The 19,325-nt window shown below is 40.0% G+C and overlaps 2 protein-coding genes across 2 annotated transcripts in view; one reads left to right on the plus strand and one right to left on the minus strand.

Moving 5' to 3' along the window:
- c1s.2 (complement component 1, s subcomponent .2) overlaps positions 1-8,661 on the minus strand; it is a 16,131-nt gene extending 7,470 nt beyond the window's left edge. Inside the window, exons 1-11 of the mRNA XM_042222112.1 lie at positions 8,533-8,661; positions 8,174-8,372; positions 7,913-8,093; positions 7,223-7,348; positions 6,822-7,015; positions 5,156-5,306; positions 4,940-5,055; positions 4,749-4,833; positions 4,527-4,661; positions 4,366-4,440; positions 3,461-4,284 (exon numbers count right to left, since the gene is read on the minus strand). Of these exons, the coding sequence (XP_042078046.1) occupies positions 3,461-4,284; positions 4,366-4,440; positions 4,527-4,661; positions 4,749-4,833; positions 4,940-5,055; positions 5,156-5,306; positions 6,822-7,015; positions 7,223-7,348; positions 7,913-8,093; positions 8,174-8,372; positions 8,533-8,546 (2,100 nt within the window). The 5' untranslated portion in view covers positions 8,547-8,661. The remainder of the gene's footprint in view (positions 1-3,460; positions 4,285-4,365; positions 4,441-4,526; positions 4,662-4,748; positions 4,834-4,939; positions 5,056-5,155; positions 5,307-6,821; positions 7,016-7,222; positions 7,349-7,912; positions 8,094-8,173; positions 8,373-8,532) is intronic.
- Positions 8,662-8,803: 142 nt separating this feature from the next.
- Positions 8,804-19,230, plus strand: LOC102309398 (tumor necrosis factor receptor superfamily member 5). Its single transcript, XM_005925231.3, has 8 exons — positions 8,804-9,407; positions 9,551-9,676; positions 10,458-10,604; positions 10,717-10,810; positions 11,218-11,294; positions 14,376-14,486; positions 16,807-16,935; positions 18,054-19,230. Exons 1-8 carry the CDS (start codon positions 9,350-9,352, stop codon positions 18,230-18,232), a joined length of 921 nt encoding a protein of 306 aa, XP_005925293.1. The 5' UTR covers positions 8,804-9,349; the 3' UTR covers positions 18,233-19,230.
- Positions 19,231-19,325: the final 95 nt, after the last annotated feature.

Raw genomic sequence — 19,325 nt, forward strand, 5'->3', positions numbered from 1 at the left:
GCCTCACTGCCAATGAAGAGAGGCAGATGGTTGTTATGACCCTTCTTCCGGAAATCTACAATGATCTCCTTGGTCTTTTTGGTGTTTAAGACCAAGTCTTGCAGAAGTGTGGCAGAGTGAGGGTGAAAGTGAGGGTGGTGCAGGACATGTATGAGGACAACAAGGCAGTGGTGAGGGGTGTGATATGGGTGACAGACTGGGGTGGGATGATATCAGGGGTCAGCTCTGATCCACTGGACAGGTTGACAGGTGAGGTCAAGCAGAGTCTCCGGGCCTGTGATTGTATGATGCTTGCAGATGACATAGTGAGGAAAATGGAAGATTTCCAAGATAATAATGAGACTTACGTGCTTGAAAAGAGAGCAACTGGGCGTTCCTTTCTTGTCTTTTTTAATTGAAAAAAATGTCTCCTGTCATCCAAGAGGCTTGTCCAGTTCTAAGACCAAAGCGTGTAGAGCTCCCAAATATTTAAACCCTTGACCTACTTTCAATCATGTGCATCATCTCATGAACCAAGGCAAACTCCTAATCAGAATATTTTATTAAACCCAGAGAAAATTCTGTGGTCCCAGTTGGTCCAAGACAGTAAAAATAGTAAGAAATGAGTTAAAGTACTATATTAAATAATACATAACATTACAAAATATTGCTCAGTAGCTCCAATAATACAAATATCTCTAATATATAAAGGTATATGGCGTGCAACGTCTGCAGTGTGTACCTGTGCTTTTAAATGGAATCCTGTTTGCAAATGACCTTAAAATAAGGGGAATGGGTCAGAGGTGTAGATGACACCATCGTGACACCTTGAACTACCTTATCACATGATCTATTGAGGTCACCTGGTGTAAGATGTGAGTCGGGGTTGAAGTGTCTGGGAAGGCATCTAAAGACTGAGAGCGTGTGAGCCACCCCCTCTGTTCAGTGATGGTCATTTACAGTTTTAAATCATCTGTTTTCTCGGTCCAAAATGGGAACTCATTCCTTGAAAGAGGGACCTTTATACTTTAGGTGTAACTGTATAGCGGAGTCTTGTACTGTCGAGGTGGCTTTTAGTAGTGAGAGCTGTTATGATGTACAGTTTGGAGATTGTAGCAAAAAGACAGGAGGCAGAGCTGAAGGTTTGAAGACTTTCACTGGGAGTGACCGAGAAGAACAGGGTTAAAAATTTGAGGACCAGCTCAGGCTGAGTTGGTTTTGACATCTGCGGAGAAGGGATGGTGGACGTATTGGACAGAGGATGTCAGACAGGAGGAAAAGAGGAAGACCAGAGAGAAACTTCATGGATGAGCTGAAGGAGAACATGCAGAGAGCTGGTGTGGTAGAGGAGGTTAGGTTTAGATGAAAGCAGATGTTGCACTGTGGGGGGTTTTCAGCCGTTCAGCACTTTGGTCAGCAGCTGGGTTTTTTTTAATGTGGTATACAAATAAATTTGACTTGACTTGAATTAAATGCTCACACTATTTACATTTATCGCGTCATTCTTTGTAACTATATTGTTTTCAGTGCATGCCAACCAACCCCATACAATAATTTCATTTGTGTCATTTCTAAATATTAGCTGGTTCCTGTGATTTACATAAGCTTTCATAGACTTCACTATGAGAAAAATGAGCAGAAATAAGGCCAAATCTATCATGTATTTATTTATTTTTAGGTCTGTGTTTTTTAAAGTATATTTATTGCCTCCATGAGCTCTGACTCTCACAGTCTGTGGTCTCACATGCAGCTGGCTAGTTTGACTTGTGGGCGTTTAGCTGGATGTTTGATTCTCCTTTATATCATCTTAAGTTTTCTGTCACAGTGTAGTTCAGTTTAGGAAGTAAAACCACTCGGCTGAATCTAGGACAGCTCAGAAACCTGTGTGAGAGATAACCAAAAATTTAAACTTACCCCATGTGCACCGTCTACAGCTGCCAACATCTGTTGCTGTTGAAGGCCAAAGCAAAGCAACTGAATTCTGTTTGTTTTTTAAACACAAGCATCTCTCTCTCTCACCATTTAACTCAGTTTCTTTGGGTCTTGCAATCATCCGATTGGCGAGATGGCCTCGCAGTTTGATCATGTGTTAAAGTATGCACATTCATGCATTGTTCATTTTTGTATTCGGAAAAGAAATACAGGTGAATGTATGGGGGAAAAAAACATATAACGGGCAGTTAATAAGTTCAGTTTTGTTTTGGATGGATAGATTTACAGTAAGTAATATGTGTCACCACTAAGCGGCAGTAGAGCATCACTACCCCTAATGAGGAAGTGAGACTGGAGCCATGATTTGTTTTCGTAATGAGCTGAGGGTTGTTTTTAATTATAGTTTAGTTTTTTTTAAAGAGCATATTGGCTGCAGTATTAATCAGAACAACTTTTATGAAGATTGCACTGCTGTGACGCTAGAACATGCTTCTCATACTGATGTTAAACACTGCAGTGTCAGGGATTAGGCCGATGGTTTGTGGCTGTCTAAAAATAAGTGCACTTCTCCTGTGTGGCTCTGTCAGGCTGTTGGTTTGAGGGCCTTGTTTTCAGTTGTCATGCACTATTATGCAGACACTGTCATGCAATATCGGAACAATGCACCACTTCTTATAGAGTGTGTCTGTATGTTATAACAGTAGATATCATAGCCAGACCTCTGCCACAAAAATAACAAATAACTGAAGAATTATTTTGAAAAAATAAATTGTTTAAAAAAAATTAGGCGAATTGGTTAATTAATTCAATACTGAGAGCAACATCTGGAGCTGCTGGTGTTAGTTTTTTAATGTGAGAAAGCTTGTTTGTCTGTAAAGCACTGTGATGATCCTCTAATTTATGGTTCTAACTACATTAGAAATGAGTACATCGGAAGGACGGCTCAGGTTAAGCGATTTGAAAATAAAGAGTGACGATGTCGAGATGGTTTGGACATGTGCAGAGGAGGCGTAGTGGATATGTATTGGACAAAGGATACTGAAGATGGAGCTGCCGGGCAGGAAGAAAAAGAGGAAGGTGGATGTAGTGAAGGAAGGACATGCAGAGGGTTTGTGTGACAGAAGAAGATGCTATAGACTATAGAGACAGGGTGATATGGAGGCAGATGATCTGCTGTGGCAACCCCTAAAAGAAGCACCGGAAAGGAAAAGAAGATCATAGCCTGCTGTCACTTATAGGGAAAATATACTGATTATACAAGAGTTTTTAAAAATGCAGCTTTGTGTGTCTCTTAACTAATAGGGATTAAATAATTGAAAACACGCACACACACACAGATTGTCTGCAGATGATTTGCAAACATTTCTCTTTAATAGGAAACAATGTAGAAATAACAAGCTGTTCTGATTGTGTTATTTATTTTGGTACATTTGATTATAAGGTTGCGGTCTTTATTTTATAAGCAAAGTAATTTTTTAAAATGTGAATCAGCCCTGAAAATGATTTTATTATCGTATATAACAGAGTGTTTTCTTCATCATTTATTTTACTTTCTCTCTGATTCTTCTGCCTCTACTCTCTCTATTGTCTGCTTAATCCACTTCACATAATTTCCTACCTTGGTATAATAACCCTTGTTCACTATTGCAGTTGAGTCTCGTTGGGGAATCAGACAGCGAGCTCCCCATGACACAACCCCAGTCAGATAGTAAGGCCCACTGCTAGAAGACAACATGGGCAAAACAAAAGGACCTCCACTGTCTCCTTTACAACTGTCCTTCCCGCTGTCTCCAGCACAGAACATGTTATTACTGAAAATCATGGAGTTCCCACGTGAAGTGACAGGTGTTTTCTCACACTCTCTGCGTGAGTAGGCTGAAACATGAGCATATTTTAAAACATCTGATAACTGTCTGTTCTCTGTCACCCCCCAGCCTGACACTGTACCTTGTTCATTTTCCAGCACATCACTGTTTTCTTCTGGCAGACAAATGGGAAGCAGGTTTGGGCCTAATGTGATTCTGGAGGTGAATCTTATAAGAGCAATATCATTGTTAAAATCAGTGCGTGCACTTCCAGTGATCCCCTTGCTGTAGCCAGGATGAATTATGATCCTGTTAGTGATCAAGGAAGGTGCGCTTGGGGCATTTGTTGTCGTTTTATCTATCAGTCCACCAAAGACACTCAAAGGGCTGTTCTCATGCCCATCCACAACATGAGCCGCTGTCACAGCCCACTGATCATTTATCAGGGATGCTCCTCCTCTGCTGGGCTCTTTTATGAATAGCTGCCATGGTATTTCTCCCAGTTTTGCATCCTGACCTCCCAAAATTCTTCCTGTACCTGCTATCAGTGTTTCAGGCTGCCCACACACTGAAACAAATAGAAGTCATCATTAAACCCAGAGCTCCAAACGAATAGTGACATTGAAAAACAGAAGGAATACATCCGTACCTGGAAGACATTTTGGAAACTCTGCATTTCCGTTAGTTGATATCCATTCGCCACTGGCACCGCAAATGAATGTGTCTGAAAAGAGTCAAGGAGAAATTTGCAAAAGGAATAACAGATCAGTGATACTAGAAAAGGTATGAGCAAAAACGTCCTGTAATCACCATCTCCTTCCAGTGTGTAGTACTTTGAGCTGCAGCTAAACTGGATCTGGTCTTTATATTGAGTTTGTGGGTCATCTGAACCCACCAACTGAAGAATACCATCTTCCGGTATATCAGGAAGTCCACAATTGACCACTATATATGAGAAAAAATGATACTGAGTGTGAAAAAAACAAGTAGACACAAACAGAAAAATCTGAAATTAATTGTAGTCAGACTCACATCCACAGGTGTAGCTGGGAGTCCATACGCCTGTGCTATGGCACATTGCATTGAACTCTGATTTCACATCATGGATGCCTTTATCCTTAATAAAATGAGAATGTAATTTAATTTAGAATTCAATTTATTTAATAAATTAAATATTTACATCAAATGTCAAGGATACACTTCAGATTTCTTTCTGCACTCACATCATTTACAACATAGCCCTCTTCACAAGTGACCTTCACTTCTTCACCACGATTATATTCTGCTTTCTTGGGAGTCACGGTGGAGTGTGAGGTCACCACTGCTGGACAGACCTTATCTGCAATTAAGATGTGAGAAGAAGAGTCACAGTCCTTTCCAACAAACATCCAAACAGATGCTCTTTACCAGCTGTGTCTGAGATGAGGAGGCTGCAGTACCTCTGGTCCTGAAGCTGAGGTGGAATCCTTTGTTGGTGCCAAAGTCGTCAGTGGTGAAACGGATCGTGAGCTTGTTTGCGTGAGTGAGAAATGGCGATTCGGGAGGCGTGTTGCCACAGAACGGTCCCAGAGTCCCAGAGGGAGTCTCAATCTGCAAACAAAACAACACAGCCACTGTCACCAAGTTCAAGTTTACAGACTTTCTGTCAAGAATTTGAACACAACTGCTCGATGGATGTGCGAGACTATCCGTTTATAGCATTCTGACATGGACGTTTAAAAAAAGAAAACCCTTGTAAAAAAAAAAAGAAAAAGAAATCATTAGGCCCACAACAGTGTGTTGTCCTCCCAGCTACAGAGGAAGACCAGCCTTAGAAATCACATATTATAACCCACATCAATGCTTTCCAGACATAAGGTTGCACTTAAAAACTGGATTTATGGTTTGCATCTGCTTATGTGGTTACTGATACAAGTCTAAGGTGTGATAGTCTGTTAACCAGCATGACTACCACAGTATCCTGCAGTGGTTTGTGCTCAGTGGGATGATTATTCATTTCTGAAAAAGACCTAATGACCTAAAACACACCTCCAGGCTCTATGAGGGATCTTTGACCACAAACCTCCACAGCCTCCTGTCCTTATTGTAACTGAGACTACACAGCAGCAGCCAACAAGATCGTCAATTTTAGAAGGCGACAGACTTAAAAAAAAAGTCACAACATTTAAGTAACATGTTGCCAGAAAATGCATACAGGAGGCTTTCAGATAAAAATGATTGAAGTCAATTACAGAGAAATCCTGGAGGAAATTCTTACGGTGCATACAGCAGGGCGGTGACGTTGTTAGCACCATTTCCTCTGAATGTGCTTACAGCAGGTTGGTGACGTTGTTAGCACCATTTCCTCAAAGAAAGAGGGGCCTGGGCTTCAAGCCCCAGCAGGGCCCTTCTCTCTCTGGAGTTTGCACATTCTTCCCACCGCTTTGGGGGTTTTCTTCTGGAGCTCTGGTTTCTCTTGGTAGCAGCTGTACTCACCCTCCCTCCCCCTTTTGGTTAGCGCTTGTCTCAGGTATCTCACAAAAGAGATTCTGAATCTCGAATAGTTTCACTTCCTGGTTAAGGGCTAAAAAACTGCTGTTACTTGGTGAACGACATGGGCTCTGAATGTAAGAACTGAGGCCTGATATGACCTTAAAAATATCAGCCTTAAAGTTCCTGTGTAGATGAAAATGACAAAAGACGTGATGTCTAACACTGACAAAGAACTACCCTAACTTATATTTCTAGCACTTATCCATTTATTATTTTATTATTTGGGAGAAAATTTATCTCAAATGTCATTAGAGACTCTTTTTCTGTGGCTCTGAAACAAGAAACAACAACAGTACAACAACAAAATAATAATTTGGTTATATGTCAAATTGAAACTAAACAAGATGAGATCAATGTACACAGGAATGGTACACAAAGAAAAAACCCAAATGTGTAACACAGAGAAACCATAAAAAGTCAAAAATAGGATGACTGTCTGTTGTCAAATCCATGGTTACAACACTTTTTTTTTCTGAACTTCCTCTTTGTTTATTGATATGCAAAGTTAAAGTTTCTGGGGGGAACACACACACAGCTTCGAGAGGTATTTGCATATTCTGAGTCATCACTTACTCTCAGTGCATCTATGCATTGACCATTGGGGCCTTGTTCCACATCAAAAACGTCCGAGAATTCGAGCTCCACCTGAGACTGGGAGTCGACGAGCAGCGTGTACTGGCAGTTTGCGTTCTCTGCATACGAGTTGGGCCAGGAAGGACTGGATATGATACCGTTGCTCTTTCCTGACAGGTCCTTATTGCAGTTCACTGTGAACATGAGAGATCATTGCCATTACCTTCATTTTAACAAAATCATAAGTTTTACACAATCAGTACCTTCCCAAAAATCTCCCCACAATACTTCTGCTTCCTCTATTTTCCCATTTTCACTTCTCTTTGTGTATTTTTGTCTCCTTCAGACGTGTTAAATCCTGATTCTGTTGAATGTTTGGAAGCAAATTTGATTATTTGTACCAGTGCAAGTGTGGTTGTCCACATCCAGGTGGTAGCCGTGGCGACAGGAGCAGTGGTACCCTCCGATGAAGTTGTGACAGAACTGGGTGCATTGGTTGATTTCGTTATCCTTGCATTCGTCATAGTCTAACAGAGGGAATGAGCTAACGGTTAAACGCAGAAAAGCATTTAAAAAAAAAAACTATTCCTTGGAATGACTTGATAAATATATCAATCATGCTATCTATCGTAACATTTTAACAGAAGTCATAACTCAACAAGTGATCAAACAGCAAATGTTTGTTCATCTCGACAGAGTGACAACAAAAATCCTTGACATTTTGCATCTCTTGCATTAAAAAAAATCAGAGAAAACCACAGTTTCGCATCAGTTCTCCTGGTTTGTATTCTAGGTAACATGTGTGGCAAAAGTCTTCAGTAGAGGAACAAGAGTCTACTGATACTAGACGAGGTTTAGGTGAGACATCAGTCACGTTAGTGTCGTCAGCACTTTTTTTTTTGCAGTGCAAGAAGACAAAATCTTGCACACAAATGTTTTTAATCTTATGTTTTCTTTATTAAACAAAAAGCTTTTTACACTGTGATTTATTCTCTAAAAATGACTTCCTTGAAATATGATTACAAAAGTATAAGTATAAGTATATTTCCACAAGCTGAGCTCCTTCTGCAGATTTCTACTCTGATTCTCACCTTGGGTTGTATAAAAGCCTCTAAAGCCGGTGTGCCTCTTTATGTTTGAGTAGTCCGAGTGGAACGAAAGGGCGAGGCAGCCACCCGGGGGCGAGAAAAGCGCAGGATTTACAGTGGACTGAAGCTCCTCAAATTCCTTTGTGCCACACAAAACGGAAATTAAGTTTCCATTTGAAAAGATCTGAGGGGGAAAAAAGATGAGAGGCATAATGAGAAAATAGTATGTGGCAGGTATTAACATCATTTAAGATATCCTCTTACCTTCACTGCATCATTTTCACAGTCGATACTGTCCTCCAGGTCCAGGTGGATGAACCTTATGGAGAGGCTGTGACCTTTGGGGGCGCACCTGCTCCAATTTCGACTAGCATGAGGTAAGTACCCATTGGGATAACCTGGAGACTCCACCCATCCCAGCAGCATGCAGTACGTGGAGTGGAAGAGCGGGAGAAGCAGGAGACTGAAGAAAATGGTGCAAAGCAAAAATAAATATAAGGGTAAAGAATTTTTTTTTTTTAAAGTAGCGTTAAACAGAAATTAAGTAGTTGGATGTCAGAGACAGACACTCTGTAATCACTCTTTGCACATCTATTGTGATAATTAACCAAATCCAAACCCACCTTGATCTTAACATCTTGTCCTGATCAAATCTCTTCTCAAATAAAGCATTTGAACATGTCTCCTTCCTCTTTTCATATTAATTTCTATTTCACCCTCTTCCTGCTGCCCCCTTCCTCTCTTGCTTATGTTTTGCACCCGTAAGCATTTATAAATCTATTTCTAGATAGTTTCTTTATGCATCTACGGCAACAGGAGGGTGACTGTGGAGCAACAGGAAGACAAACCGAGCCAAAAGCTTTTCAGCAGCTTTGCACTTTTCAACTCAACACCGATCCTTTGTCAGCGGGACAAATATTGTATTGAAACAATGGTGACAGGATGAAAGGAAAGGGTGTAGTGGATGAAGGAAATATTCCTTTGTGCACTTCGAGTGCCAAAATCAGCATTTAGTCCTGTAGCTACAGTACGGAAACACATTTACAGTTAACATGAGAAGGCTAGTACAGGAAGGAAATGAGGAACGACACAGAGCTACAGAGAGGCGAAGGGGGAGAAACAGCAGATGAGGGTCACTGGGGCTTTCCACTGTGTAGGACTAGAAAAGACATGAGAAGTAGGTAAGACCGAGTGAGGAGGGGGAACAAATCAGAGACAGTACGTCAGAAATAGAGTGGAGGCAGATGAACCTGAGCAGCAACTGCTTGATCATCAGAAAAGCCAAGGCGATCGACAGAGTTCAGTTCTGGATTTTATCTTCTGAGCTACCATACCGATTTAGCCAATTTTCAGGTATAGAAACAGCTTGAAAAGACGCAGGCTTTTACAGTTTAGAGAGTTTACACGCAGGTGGAGGGCTGTTGACGAATAGGATACAAAATGTGCAAAGAAGATCAGTTCGAGTATGATGGGAGATGCTGTCAACGCTGTAATGCAGGTCAGTGAATACGACAATGCTTCAGTTCCTCACGTTTCTCCTCGGTTAATAAACTTTCTTTACAGGCTGCACAGCATTCTTCAAAAACCGTATTTTCATTAACCAACATCTAATATACAAGTCTGTTTGTTTCACCTTGTCAGGAGAGTACATGAAGACAGCATGCGATGGCACAAAAGCGACCGAGTGTGCCACATGTCAATATGGGTTCTACACAGACTCTCAAAATCATGGGGAAAAATGCCATCGCTGCAAGCAATGCCTTCTCAGTAAGTTACACAGGCATACACGCAGCATTAGTCTTAGAAGCTCAGTCAAAGAAACACAGAACCACAATTCAGTCTATTTCTAATAGAAATACAATGATATAGAACTAGAAAGACCGTATTTGAACTCTACTATGCAAAATACAAAAAAGCTAGGAGTGCTGCTTTCACAGCAAAAGAAAGAAAGAAATATACTGTTGGACAGCAGGAAACTGCGCAATAATGATGTTGCAGATTGTGAAAGCTGATGGCTTTTGATATCTATACTTATGGAGTAATAATACCTGCTTTGCTGTTGTTTGTCCAAGTCAGCACCACATGCTCACAGATCCACTTCTTTAACATCTTCTTTATTTCTCACAAGGGGTTGTTTGACTGTTGAGGTTTCTTTGTATTTTTGTGTTTTTGCAGCGTCCAAAAGTGTTTTGTGGCAACTGTTGTTGTCATTTGGCGCTATTAAAGTTCAAGGGAAAATTGAATTAAACTAAATTTCCATTTTGAACTAACTGTAAATCCCACAGAGCTTAGCTCAGATTTATGTTAAGATAATTGTGTTAAGAGACGATTTTAAGACAATAAAGGAACTTACATTTTCAAGTTCAACACTTTCAAAATGTTTCATAGCGCAGAAACTGTGAGGTGGGTTTTTACTGTTCTTTATGTTCAAGCCACTTTGACACTTTGAACTGGAGATCAACGACCCCCATCTATACACACACACACACACACACACACACATACACTTAAACGCAAAGAAAAAAACGTCTCTCTCTTGCTCTTTCAGGTATCAAACAGCAGACACTCAATGAATGCAAAGCTGAAGCAAACACAGTGTGCAAGTGTGTGTCAGGTTTCTACTGCAACGATGCTGACTGTGAACACTGCTTGCCTGTAACCCGCTGCCAAGTGGGTGAAGGGGTCAAGACTCCAGGTAACCTTGAACTATAAAAATCATAATGGATGATAATTTTCTCCAGTGATGTTTCACATTCTTAGCTAAAGTGCCACAAAGTCAGGTGAATAAATTTCACTCCTCATTATAGGCGACGGCAGGAGTAACGTAATCTGTGTTCGATGTGGAAATGGGACCTTCAGCAACGTAACAGATTATGTGTCACCCTGTAAACCTCACACCAGGCAAGACTGCATTACAACTATCATCATTGTTATTATTATAATGTTATTATTAAATCTGAAGAACTGTGTGTTTTATGTAGACTGTGAGTGAATTAGTCATCCATTGACACAGAGCAGAAATTAGTCTCTTGGTTTCGGTTGGTGTCCTCAGTCTACAAACTCGAAACGTACAACATCCCACATCCTACCTACTGTAAATATTTCATCCAGACTGTAAAAATTGTGCTGAAACAGTTTCCCATGCTTGTAGGAGGCCTTTTTCTTTACATCCCTTTAACACAGATTTTGTAGCAAAAGCTTGTCCAGTTTTTTTTTTTAAAAAACAACAACTATAAATTGCGACTTTTATTATTTTATTATTATTCATATTTATTGTGTTCACCTGTTGTTGGTGGTATTTTTTTTAGATGTGAGGACTATGGAGGAGTGCTGAAAATTCCAGGAGATAATGAAAGAGATGCAGTTTGTGGAAACTTCAAATCTGGTAAGTTTCTGGCTTTATCAGTGTTTGAGATCTTGTTAAAAAAAAGAGAGAGATGGAGTTGTCAGCGGATGCTCTTATGCCGAGTGATTCACTGAGTTCCTGTTGACGTTATCTTCCTGTAACAGGACCTATAATTAAGAAAGGAAGTTGAAGATGTATTGATGCAAAATTACTAATATATACATTTTTCATGTAAAATTAAAGTAGTAGCTATAGTTTAGCCCACTGGACCTCAATATTGCTCTGGTTCACGCTCACTACATCTATAGCTTGCCTTAAAAACCAAACATCATATCTAGTCAGAGGCTGTGAGCGGCAAATAACACTAAATTAATGTGCCACTCAAGCAGCCTCACAGTCAGCCAGCGTAAAATTCCAACAACTAAATGCGAGACAAAGAGTATTTGTGTGGTCCATTTAACTAATCTGAAATTTATATCCTCAAGCTTAAAAAAGAAAAGTCGGAAGGTGAGTGGTACACTCACGAACTTCTCCAGTCAGTTTGTTGAAGCAAGATGTTCTTCTTGAGCAAGATATTGAAGCCTCAGTTTGGTCTTTGTACCATGAGTTGGTGTAGTTCTCTGAAGAAACATGGGTTTAGGGCAGATACTTTCAAGGCACTGACAAGAAGACAGTAGTACTTGTTAGGTAGCAGAGTGCTGTGGTGTATGGCCACATCAGTAACCCTGTAAGGCTGTATTTAGGTATTAATTTTTGACCTGTTAACACCCTGATGTTAAGAACGTATATTGCTTAACTAGCTCACCACCTTAGATTTTAATTTTAGAAGGTTAAGAGGTGCTTAACTTTCTTTCAGAAACATCTAAACCACAAACTGAGCCTAGCATTACTTCAGGAAGGCTACTAAGCTGAGCTCAGCCCACAGTCCCAGTAGATCAGCTGATAACGGCTGATCTTAATATCAGCACATGTCAGCTGACACTCTTCTGTGCTTCAAACTGACAAATCTTAAGTAGGGTGTCCTATTTAGACTGCTTTAGCCTGATTATAGCTGCAGTGTGAGCTATTTTGCAACCCCAGCTCCCTCTTTTCACGCTAAGTCTGACTCAATTCATGTGATGTTTGTCGTAATCGACATTAGTTTTGTTCTGTGAGGGGGTCCTGCTGCTGCTCTTTTCACCGTAGGCTTTCCCCATCTGAGCATGGAAATGCAGAGAAGTCCCAAAGCAGAGCCACACCACCAAATATAAGTAATCGCATATGGAAATAGTCATTTTTCTTTTGGCTAAAGTTTTTTGGATTAAAAATCAGTTTGATGGTGGTGTCAGCAGAAAACTTTAAAAACCATCAAAGTTTTTAAAATACCTCGTGTGAACATCCACATTATCGCGAAGCTTATGTGGTTAAAATGATTTTGCATACAACCTCGCTGAGCCTTATTTTTCAGTGGTATTTCTTTTTAATGAAACCAAAGGAAGACCTTCTTTTGCTTCAGTACTAAAAACAAATTCACCTATCAAAGTCACTTCTGGGAAAGCATGAAGCCACATGCATTGTTTAACAGGAAGTGTTTTTGTGAGGCGCATTGAATTTTGAGCAGCTAAAAAAAAAAAGAGGGGGCAGAAGAAGCACACAGACAAAGAATACAGACAAACTGAAATGTCTAAATATACTCCAGACAATGAATCAAGTCCAAATATCGCATGAGATGACTTCTTTTAACTACTCTGATATTTGCTGGGGTGATACTGAGAGGGGGGTGGGGATGTTGAAGACGGTGAAGATTTCCAGTGTTTATCACATTTTAAATATAGTCATGTTATGCAAGCTTTAAAGCCTACTTTCAGGTTTCATAAAATGCATATTTTGCCCCTTAAATACTTATTTCCATTAAATTGAGTCAAATCAGTAGTGAAACTCACACATAAGTCTAATGTTGAACTCTAAATTTAACCTAAAAAGGTTTAAATTAGAGTCCGATTGACCTTTTTCATCTTCTTAGGTAGAAAAAACAGCATCAATTATTATTTAATCCAATATATTTTAAAGTATAAGAGTGTATAACTCTATAATGCATTGCTGCATTACCATAAAGCTCCTACAGGCTGAGGAGGACTTCCCAAGTGTTTCTTCTTCACTCCCCTCTTTTTACTCTCAGTGTTTATACACCACTTTGTGTTTAATGATTAGTTTTCATTCATCTCTGGCTCTCTTCCAAGCGTGTCTTTTGTCCTTTTTCTGCCTGCTGTGGCAGATGGCTGCCCTGAGCCAGGTTTCCTTTTGTTAAAAGGGAGTTTTTCCTTCCCGCTGTCACTAATTGCTTGCTCATGGATGGGGAAGTCATCTGATTGTTCTATTACCTTATTTGGCACTATACATATAAAATTGAACTGAATTGAATGATGAAGCGGCTTAACCTGCTGTACAGTCAGTAAGTGAATGCTTGAAAATATATTGAACTGATGTCTTTTGTCTTGGCTCCCTCCCTTAAATAAAACTGATTTAAATTGAATACATATAATTTATATCTTTCAAAATATTATTTTAAACATGTATTCAACATATAATCATAATATAATATTCAACATATAATCAGCAATGTGATTAACAAATATGCGAGTCATATTTATACAGCACATTTAGACCTTATGATATTTTGTTGTAGATATCATTGCTTTATGAACACAGTACGTAAAGCTGTATGTTACAAATGATTGGACTGTTCTGGAGTGGATTGCGGCCATTTATTAAGTAATAATGCTGCTTAGACATGTTGGCACTTCACCAGAAAGAGTTTTCTTTAAGTGAGCTTCCACGGATCATGAGTCACCACCTGCAAATTCAAAAAGAAATGCATATAATCTTTCACTAACAATAATCAGTCTTTTTATTTCTTTGATAAAGTCAGAAAAAAATCAAGTTTCTCCTCGTCACAGTCATTTCCCTCACTACCTTATTAATGAAGAAACATGAGCCGTAATCAGTAATCACTCCCTCCCACTTTAAGTTTCCCAGAAGTTATATTACACTTGTGAAAATTTATTGTGCAATCAGGTGAATAACCCACTGTAGATGTACTCGGCATGGCCCTAAGAACATTTTCTTCTTGTTGTTTTCCAGATTGTTACTGGATGTTGCCAGCAGGTTTGTGGTCAGGGCTCGTGTTGACCGCAATCGTCATCGCGTTGATTTTCATCCTCTGGAGAAAGAAATGCAAAACGTACAATGCAGGTGTGTACGACACGTCACTCGGATGGGCGTGTTTGCCACTTTTTCTCACACTTGTTCTCATAATTGTCTTCCTGAAGAGGCGGCAAAATGATGTGCGTGTAAGCCCACCCACTGGCAGTAACTACTCATGCTTTAAGCCACAACAGTGAGAGGGTACTGGCTTTGAAGTCTTACAGTTGAAGGTCACTGCTTATCTCTCTCAAACATGGCCTCCCACTGTTTCCTTGCAGTGTATTAAGAACAAAACCTCAGGGAAACCTAATATTACATTTGCAGACTGGATTTTTTGAATATTAAAATGTGATCTTTCATGTAAAGTAAGTTGAATTTCTCCTTTTCTTTTCGCTTGAAAAGGATATGATGTAGCTGAACTCTCTGACAGATTAAGAAAGCAGCAGCCGAGTCTGATGCTCGAGGAGCTTTAGCGAACATGACTGTCTCAATGAGGAAACCACATCCTGTACATATTCAGGCTGACACAGTTATTTGGTGTAATGTGACGCACTCTTCACGGGCAGACAGCTCATACTGAGAAACAATTCCTACGTATGTGGCACAGTCACACAACTTATTATTTTGGCTACCCTTCTATTTCACTGACATTTCTTTTATTTCCACAGAAACAATGTGCTAGTACTGGAAATCACTGATGAACTCACAGAATATAATTATTGTCTTAGAGAGCGTGTGTGCCGTTTTGCTAATATTACAGGAAGGGGTGCGTGTTACTTTTAAAAGCACCAGTTGTTACTCTTTGTACAGTCATGTGGGAAAAGTTTAAGAGTGATAAGGTTCACTTTGAGACAGTGATTCTGAGCCAATAAGATCCTTTGATTTCATGACATAATGCCTGTATTTTCCACATATCTGCACGTGGATATATCAAAGGCTTATTACTAGAGAAATTACCAAAATGCAAGTTTCCTTTTTCATAGCCTCATAATATCCTGCCATGCAAACAGTTTCAGTTTTATCTTCTGAGGTTTGGAGATACTTATCTTTAGGATTTTTACTGCCAGCTCAGTACAGTAGATGGTATGAATATACTGTATATGTTGGTTTGTGCAGCTCAAAGTTTTGTTTTCTAGTAATAATTTATTGCTATGTTTTTTTCAGTATGTGATATAAATTGGAAGTTTCTCTTTGCTCAGAAAGTTTTTTTTCTTAATGCCACTTGTTTGAGTCTCGTTTTAGAAACACTTCAGAGTAATTATAGTTTTGAATTTATTTTAATTCTGTGGGTTTTTATTTAGTCAGTCGTTTCCTGAGTCTCGTTACAGACTGGTTATTTTTATTGGCGTGTATGTTGTTTAAAACTGTTTAGTTTTAGTATTAGTTTTCCTTTCTTTCGTTGTGAAATGGTCAGTATTAGTCAGGGGTTAGTTTACAGCAGTTATTGCAACATGCGCAATTATCTCACAGTCATGTAGAAACCCCGGTCTCAGTAAACAAGCGTAATTAACACGCCTTCTCGAGCTAGTTGTGTTGACAAACTGAACAAAGTTGACAAAGACTAAAAGTGGATTAAAAAAAAAAATCAGTAATGGTAAATGGCCTTTGTATATTTGTATAGCGCTTTTACTAGTCCCCACTAGGGACCCCAAAGCGCTTTACACACCCAGTCATCCACCCATTCACACACTGGCGGAGGCAGCTACAGTTGTAGCCACAGCTGCCCTGGGGCAGACTGACAGAAGCGAGGGTTAGGGTTATCGCGCCATCGGCCCTTCTGGCCAACACCAGTAGGCGGTAGGTGAAGTGTCTTGCCCAAGGACACAACGACCGAGACTGTCCGAGCCGGCTTGTAACCTTCCGATTACAAGGCGAACTCCCAACTCTTGAGCCACGATCGCCCTAGTGTCTTGCCCAAGGACACAACGACCGAGACTGTCCGAGCCGTCTTGTAACCTTCCGATTACAAGGCGAACTCCCAACTCTTGAGCCACGATCGCCCTAGTAACCTGCTTATGGCTAATGTTCTGTTTAGTCCCGGGAACTCTAACAGCCTTGGTTTGCTTGTCTGTATCTCAGAGCTGTTCTCAGAGCTGTTCGGAGCTGACTCAGAACAAAGTTCACACAGATGGTCAAAAGACAGTGAAGGGACTCAATGTCGCGACTCTAATGACCAGTGGCTGGTGTTTTTTTTACATGGAGGTGCTTTGGTCAAACTCAACCCCTTGGATTTTGGGGGTCTTGGGGAGGCTTTAGTGCCATCTAAAGTCCAAATGGTGGAATTATTTGTATGTTTTGTGCATGTTTGTGAGCATAAAACTAAAATGCCTTTTTTTTCTCCTTGTGATTTGTGATGTCTGTGTGACAGCTCGATCCAGTATTTGTGTTACTCCGGTAGCAGTGGTTCCCATTCCAGATGTAATGCCTCGAGAGCAGCCTTCTTACTGCCAAGAAACCTGCATCATGCCCGACTGCAAGTTACCAATTTTTAACGAAGGTGAAGAATCACATCGACTCTTTTACATCATTTACACATAATGTTACTGACTTGTTCTCAAACAGCAGGATTTAAGTTTGAAACAAAGTCACTGCGTGCAACAAAAGTGTCCCAAGACTTTTGTGTTGGTGCAGCAGTCCACTTGTTTAGGCTCGAAAATCATTTTCTGTAAAATATTTTCACCCGTATTTAGTGCCATTATAAAACCTTGCTCACATGCTTGGCTTGTTGCACATTATTGTTATTCATTTCACTATAATGATTGTTTTTCAACACTGTATCTACTCTAAGCACAGCCCCATAATGCCTAGAACAACTCAGTTATCTCTCCACACACACTTAGTGTTTGACATTGGAATTAGTGGTTGCAGAAATACAAGAACAATGTATGTAAATAATAAATCTCCAATGATCTCAGCTTAATTCAACACCTAGGTGAGACTGTGGCAGCCTTGGTTGATAATCAAAACAGCATTTCCCCCTAAAATCGTCAAAACACGGCCTTAATTCATGTAGGACAAGCCTGCTTCATCTATGCTGGGGATGTGAAACTCTTTTTATATCGCAGGCCACATACAGCCGACTTTGATCTTATGTGGGCCAGATGGGTGAAACTACAATTTCTGTCAGTGTGAAAAGTTGAACTACACATTTAATCAATGAGATAACTTAAAATAGGACAAAGAACCACAATTTCAACAGTATGACTCATTTTTCCTACATGGTAAAGGAGTGCTGCTCTGGTGTCACCGTGAGTTTTTGAGCTTGGATCGTGAGAACGCGCATAAAATTACACAACTCTAGAAATCAATGATCTTGGTGTATTGTGAATGGCGATGAGGGAGGGTTTTATGGGTAGAAATGGTCTAAAAGCTTCCAAAGTCATCCAGTGGGCCAGATTGGGGTCTTTCCTAGGCTGATTCTGGACCTGGGGCCTTATGTTTGACACCCTTGATCTATGTGACACAACACTAAAGCTGGATGCTATATGTTGGTCATTTCTGCAGTTTCTCAGGAACTCATTTACATTAATCTTACAAACATTGCAGCTCATAAAGTGCAAAACTGCATTTCCAGTGAGGAAAGGTCACACTTAATGATTTTATCGTTCTCCTCAGATGATCCTTTGGTCATTTCCTGCACAGAGGACACCTTGAACACCAGCCACCCCATAACTCCACTGAAAGCTTCCGTTTCCTTTGTCGAATCCAGTAACACGAATGGAAACGCGAGTTACTGCAACAACTTCTTCAGGTCGCAATCCGAGCCACAGGAGGACGAGTACTGTGGGACATAATCCAGTGTAACGGCATACTTACCCAACCTCAGACCCTCACTGGATCGGAGGCAATGCAGTTCTTTTCAAGACCTTTAAACCCTTTTAATACCAAAAGAGAGAGACTGGGCTCTCTTTCAGGTCCCTTGAAGGTTGACTGATGCCACCTGCAGGACACTCATGAGAATTTCCTCTCAAATGAAGTGACATTTCTGTGCTGTCCTGACCACACAGCTGAAAAAACACTGGTGATGCACAGTGGTGTCCTGTTCTCAGGAATAATCTGACATGTTTTGTTTTTGTTTAGTTTTGTTACTACAACAATTCTCACGAAATGACCAAAAAAAATTAAGCGGTGATAGTAACAAACAGAGCCTAATATAGTTTACATTTTAAGTGAGCCAAAGTGACGCAGTGTGTGATATCATCCTTCATCATCCCACATCCTGCTGCTGCTATGAGTATTTTTGAGCAGCGGGAATAAATCCTTCAAAAATAGCATCATTTCCACCCATTTCAAAGACATTTTTAGGTATCCCGATGACCAAAGGCTTTTTCTTTGCTTTTAAAAGATTTGCTTTCTTTATAGGAACAAATCGTTTTATTGCTGATAAGATAGTGAAATCAGAAAATACATGAATCTTTGTAGCTTTTCCTTGGATTTGTTGATAGTGGGAAATCTACTGCTATCCTGACCGTTTAATGGAATCTGTATATATTGAGTTGTTTAACTTATATTGTTCCCACTTAAGTCAGTAATTCAGATTTGAATGTATTGCATATGTAAATCATTATAATGCGCATGAACACACTGATTCAAGTTTTCCTTTCTGCCATGCAGCACACATCAGTAAATAGTCGGCTTCACATAGACTTTGAACCAGGGAACAGGAGGTTAAAGGCTAATGTCTGAGCTGACTCTGTCAGACAGTTTTGTTGTTTTGTTGTCGTTTTTGCATTTTTTTTACTTTGGTACTTTCTGTAAAAGTTCAGGGCTGCAGTTCATGAGTGAAAATGACTTTAGATATGAAGCAGCAACACGCACAGACACACACGCACACACACACACACACACATTTTGTATAATTTAAAACACGGAATGGAAACACGACAG

The sequence above is a fragment of the Haplochromis burtoni genome, unplaced genomic scaffold (genome assembly GCF_018398535.1).
Source record: "Haplochromis burtoni strain Fernald_Lab_line unplaced genomic scaffold, NCSU_Asbu1 Contig_80, whole genome shotgun sequence".
NCBI classification, from domain to species: Eukaryota; Metazoa; Chordata; class Actinopteri; order Cichliformes; family Cichlidae; genus Haplochromis; species Haplochromis burtoni.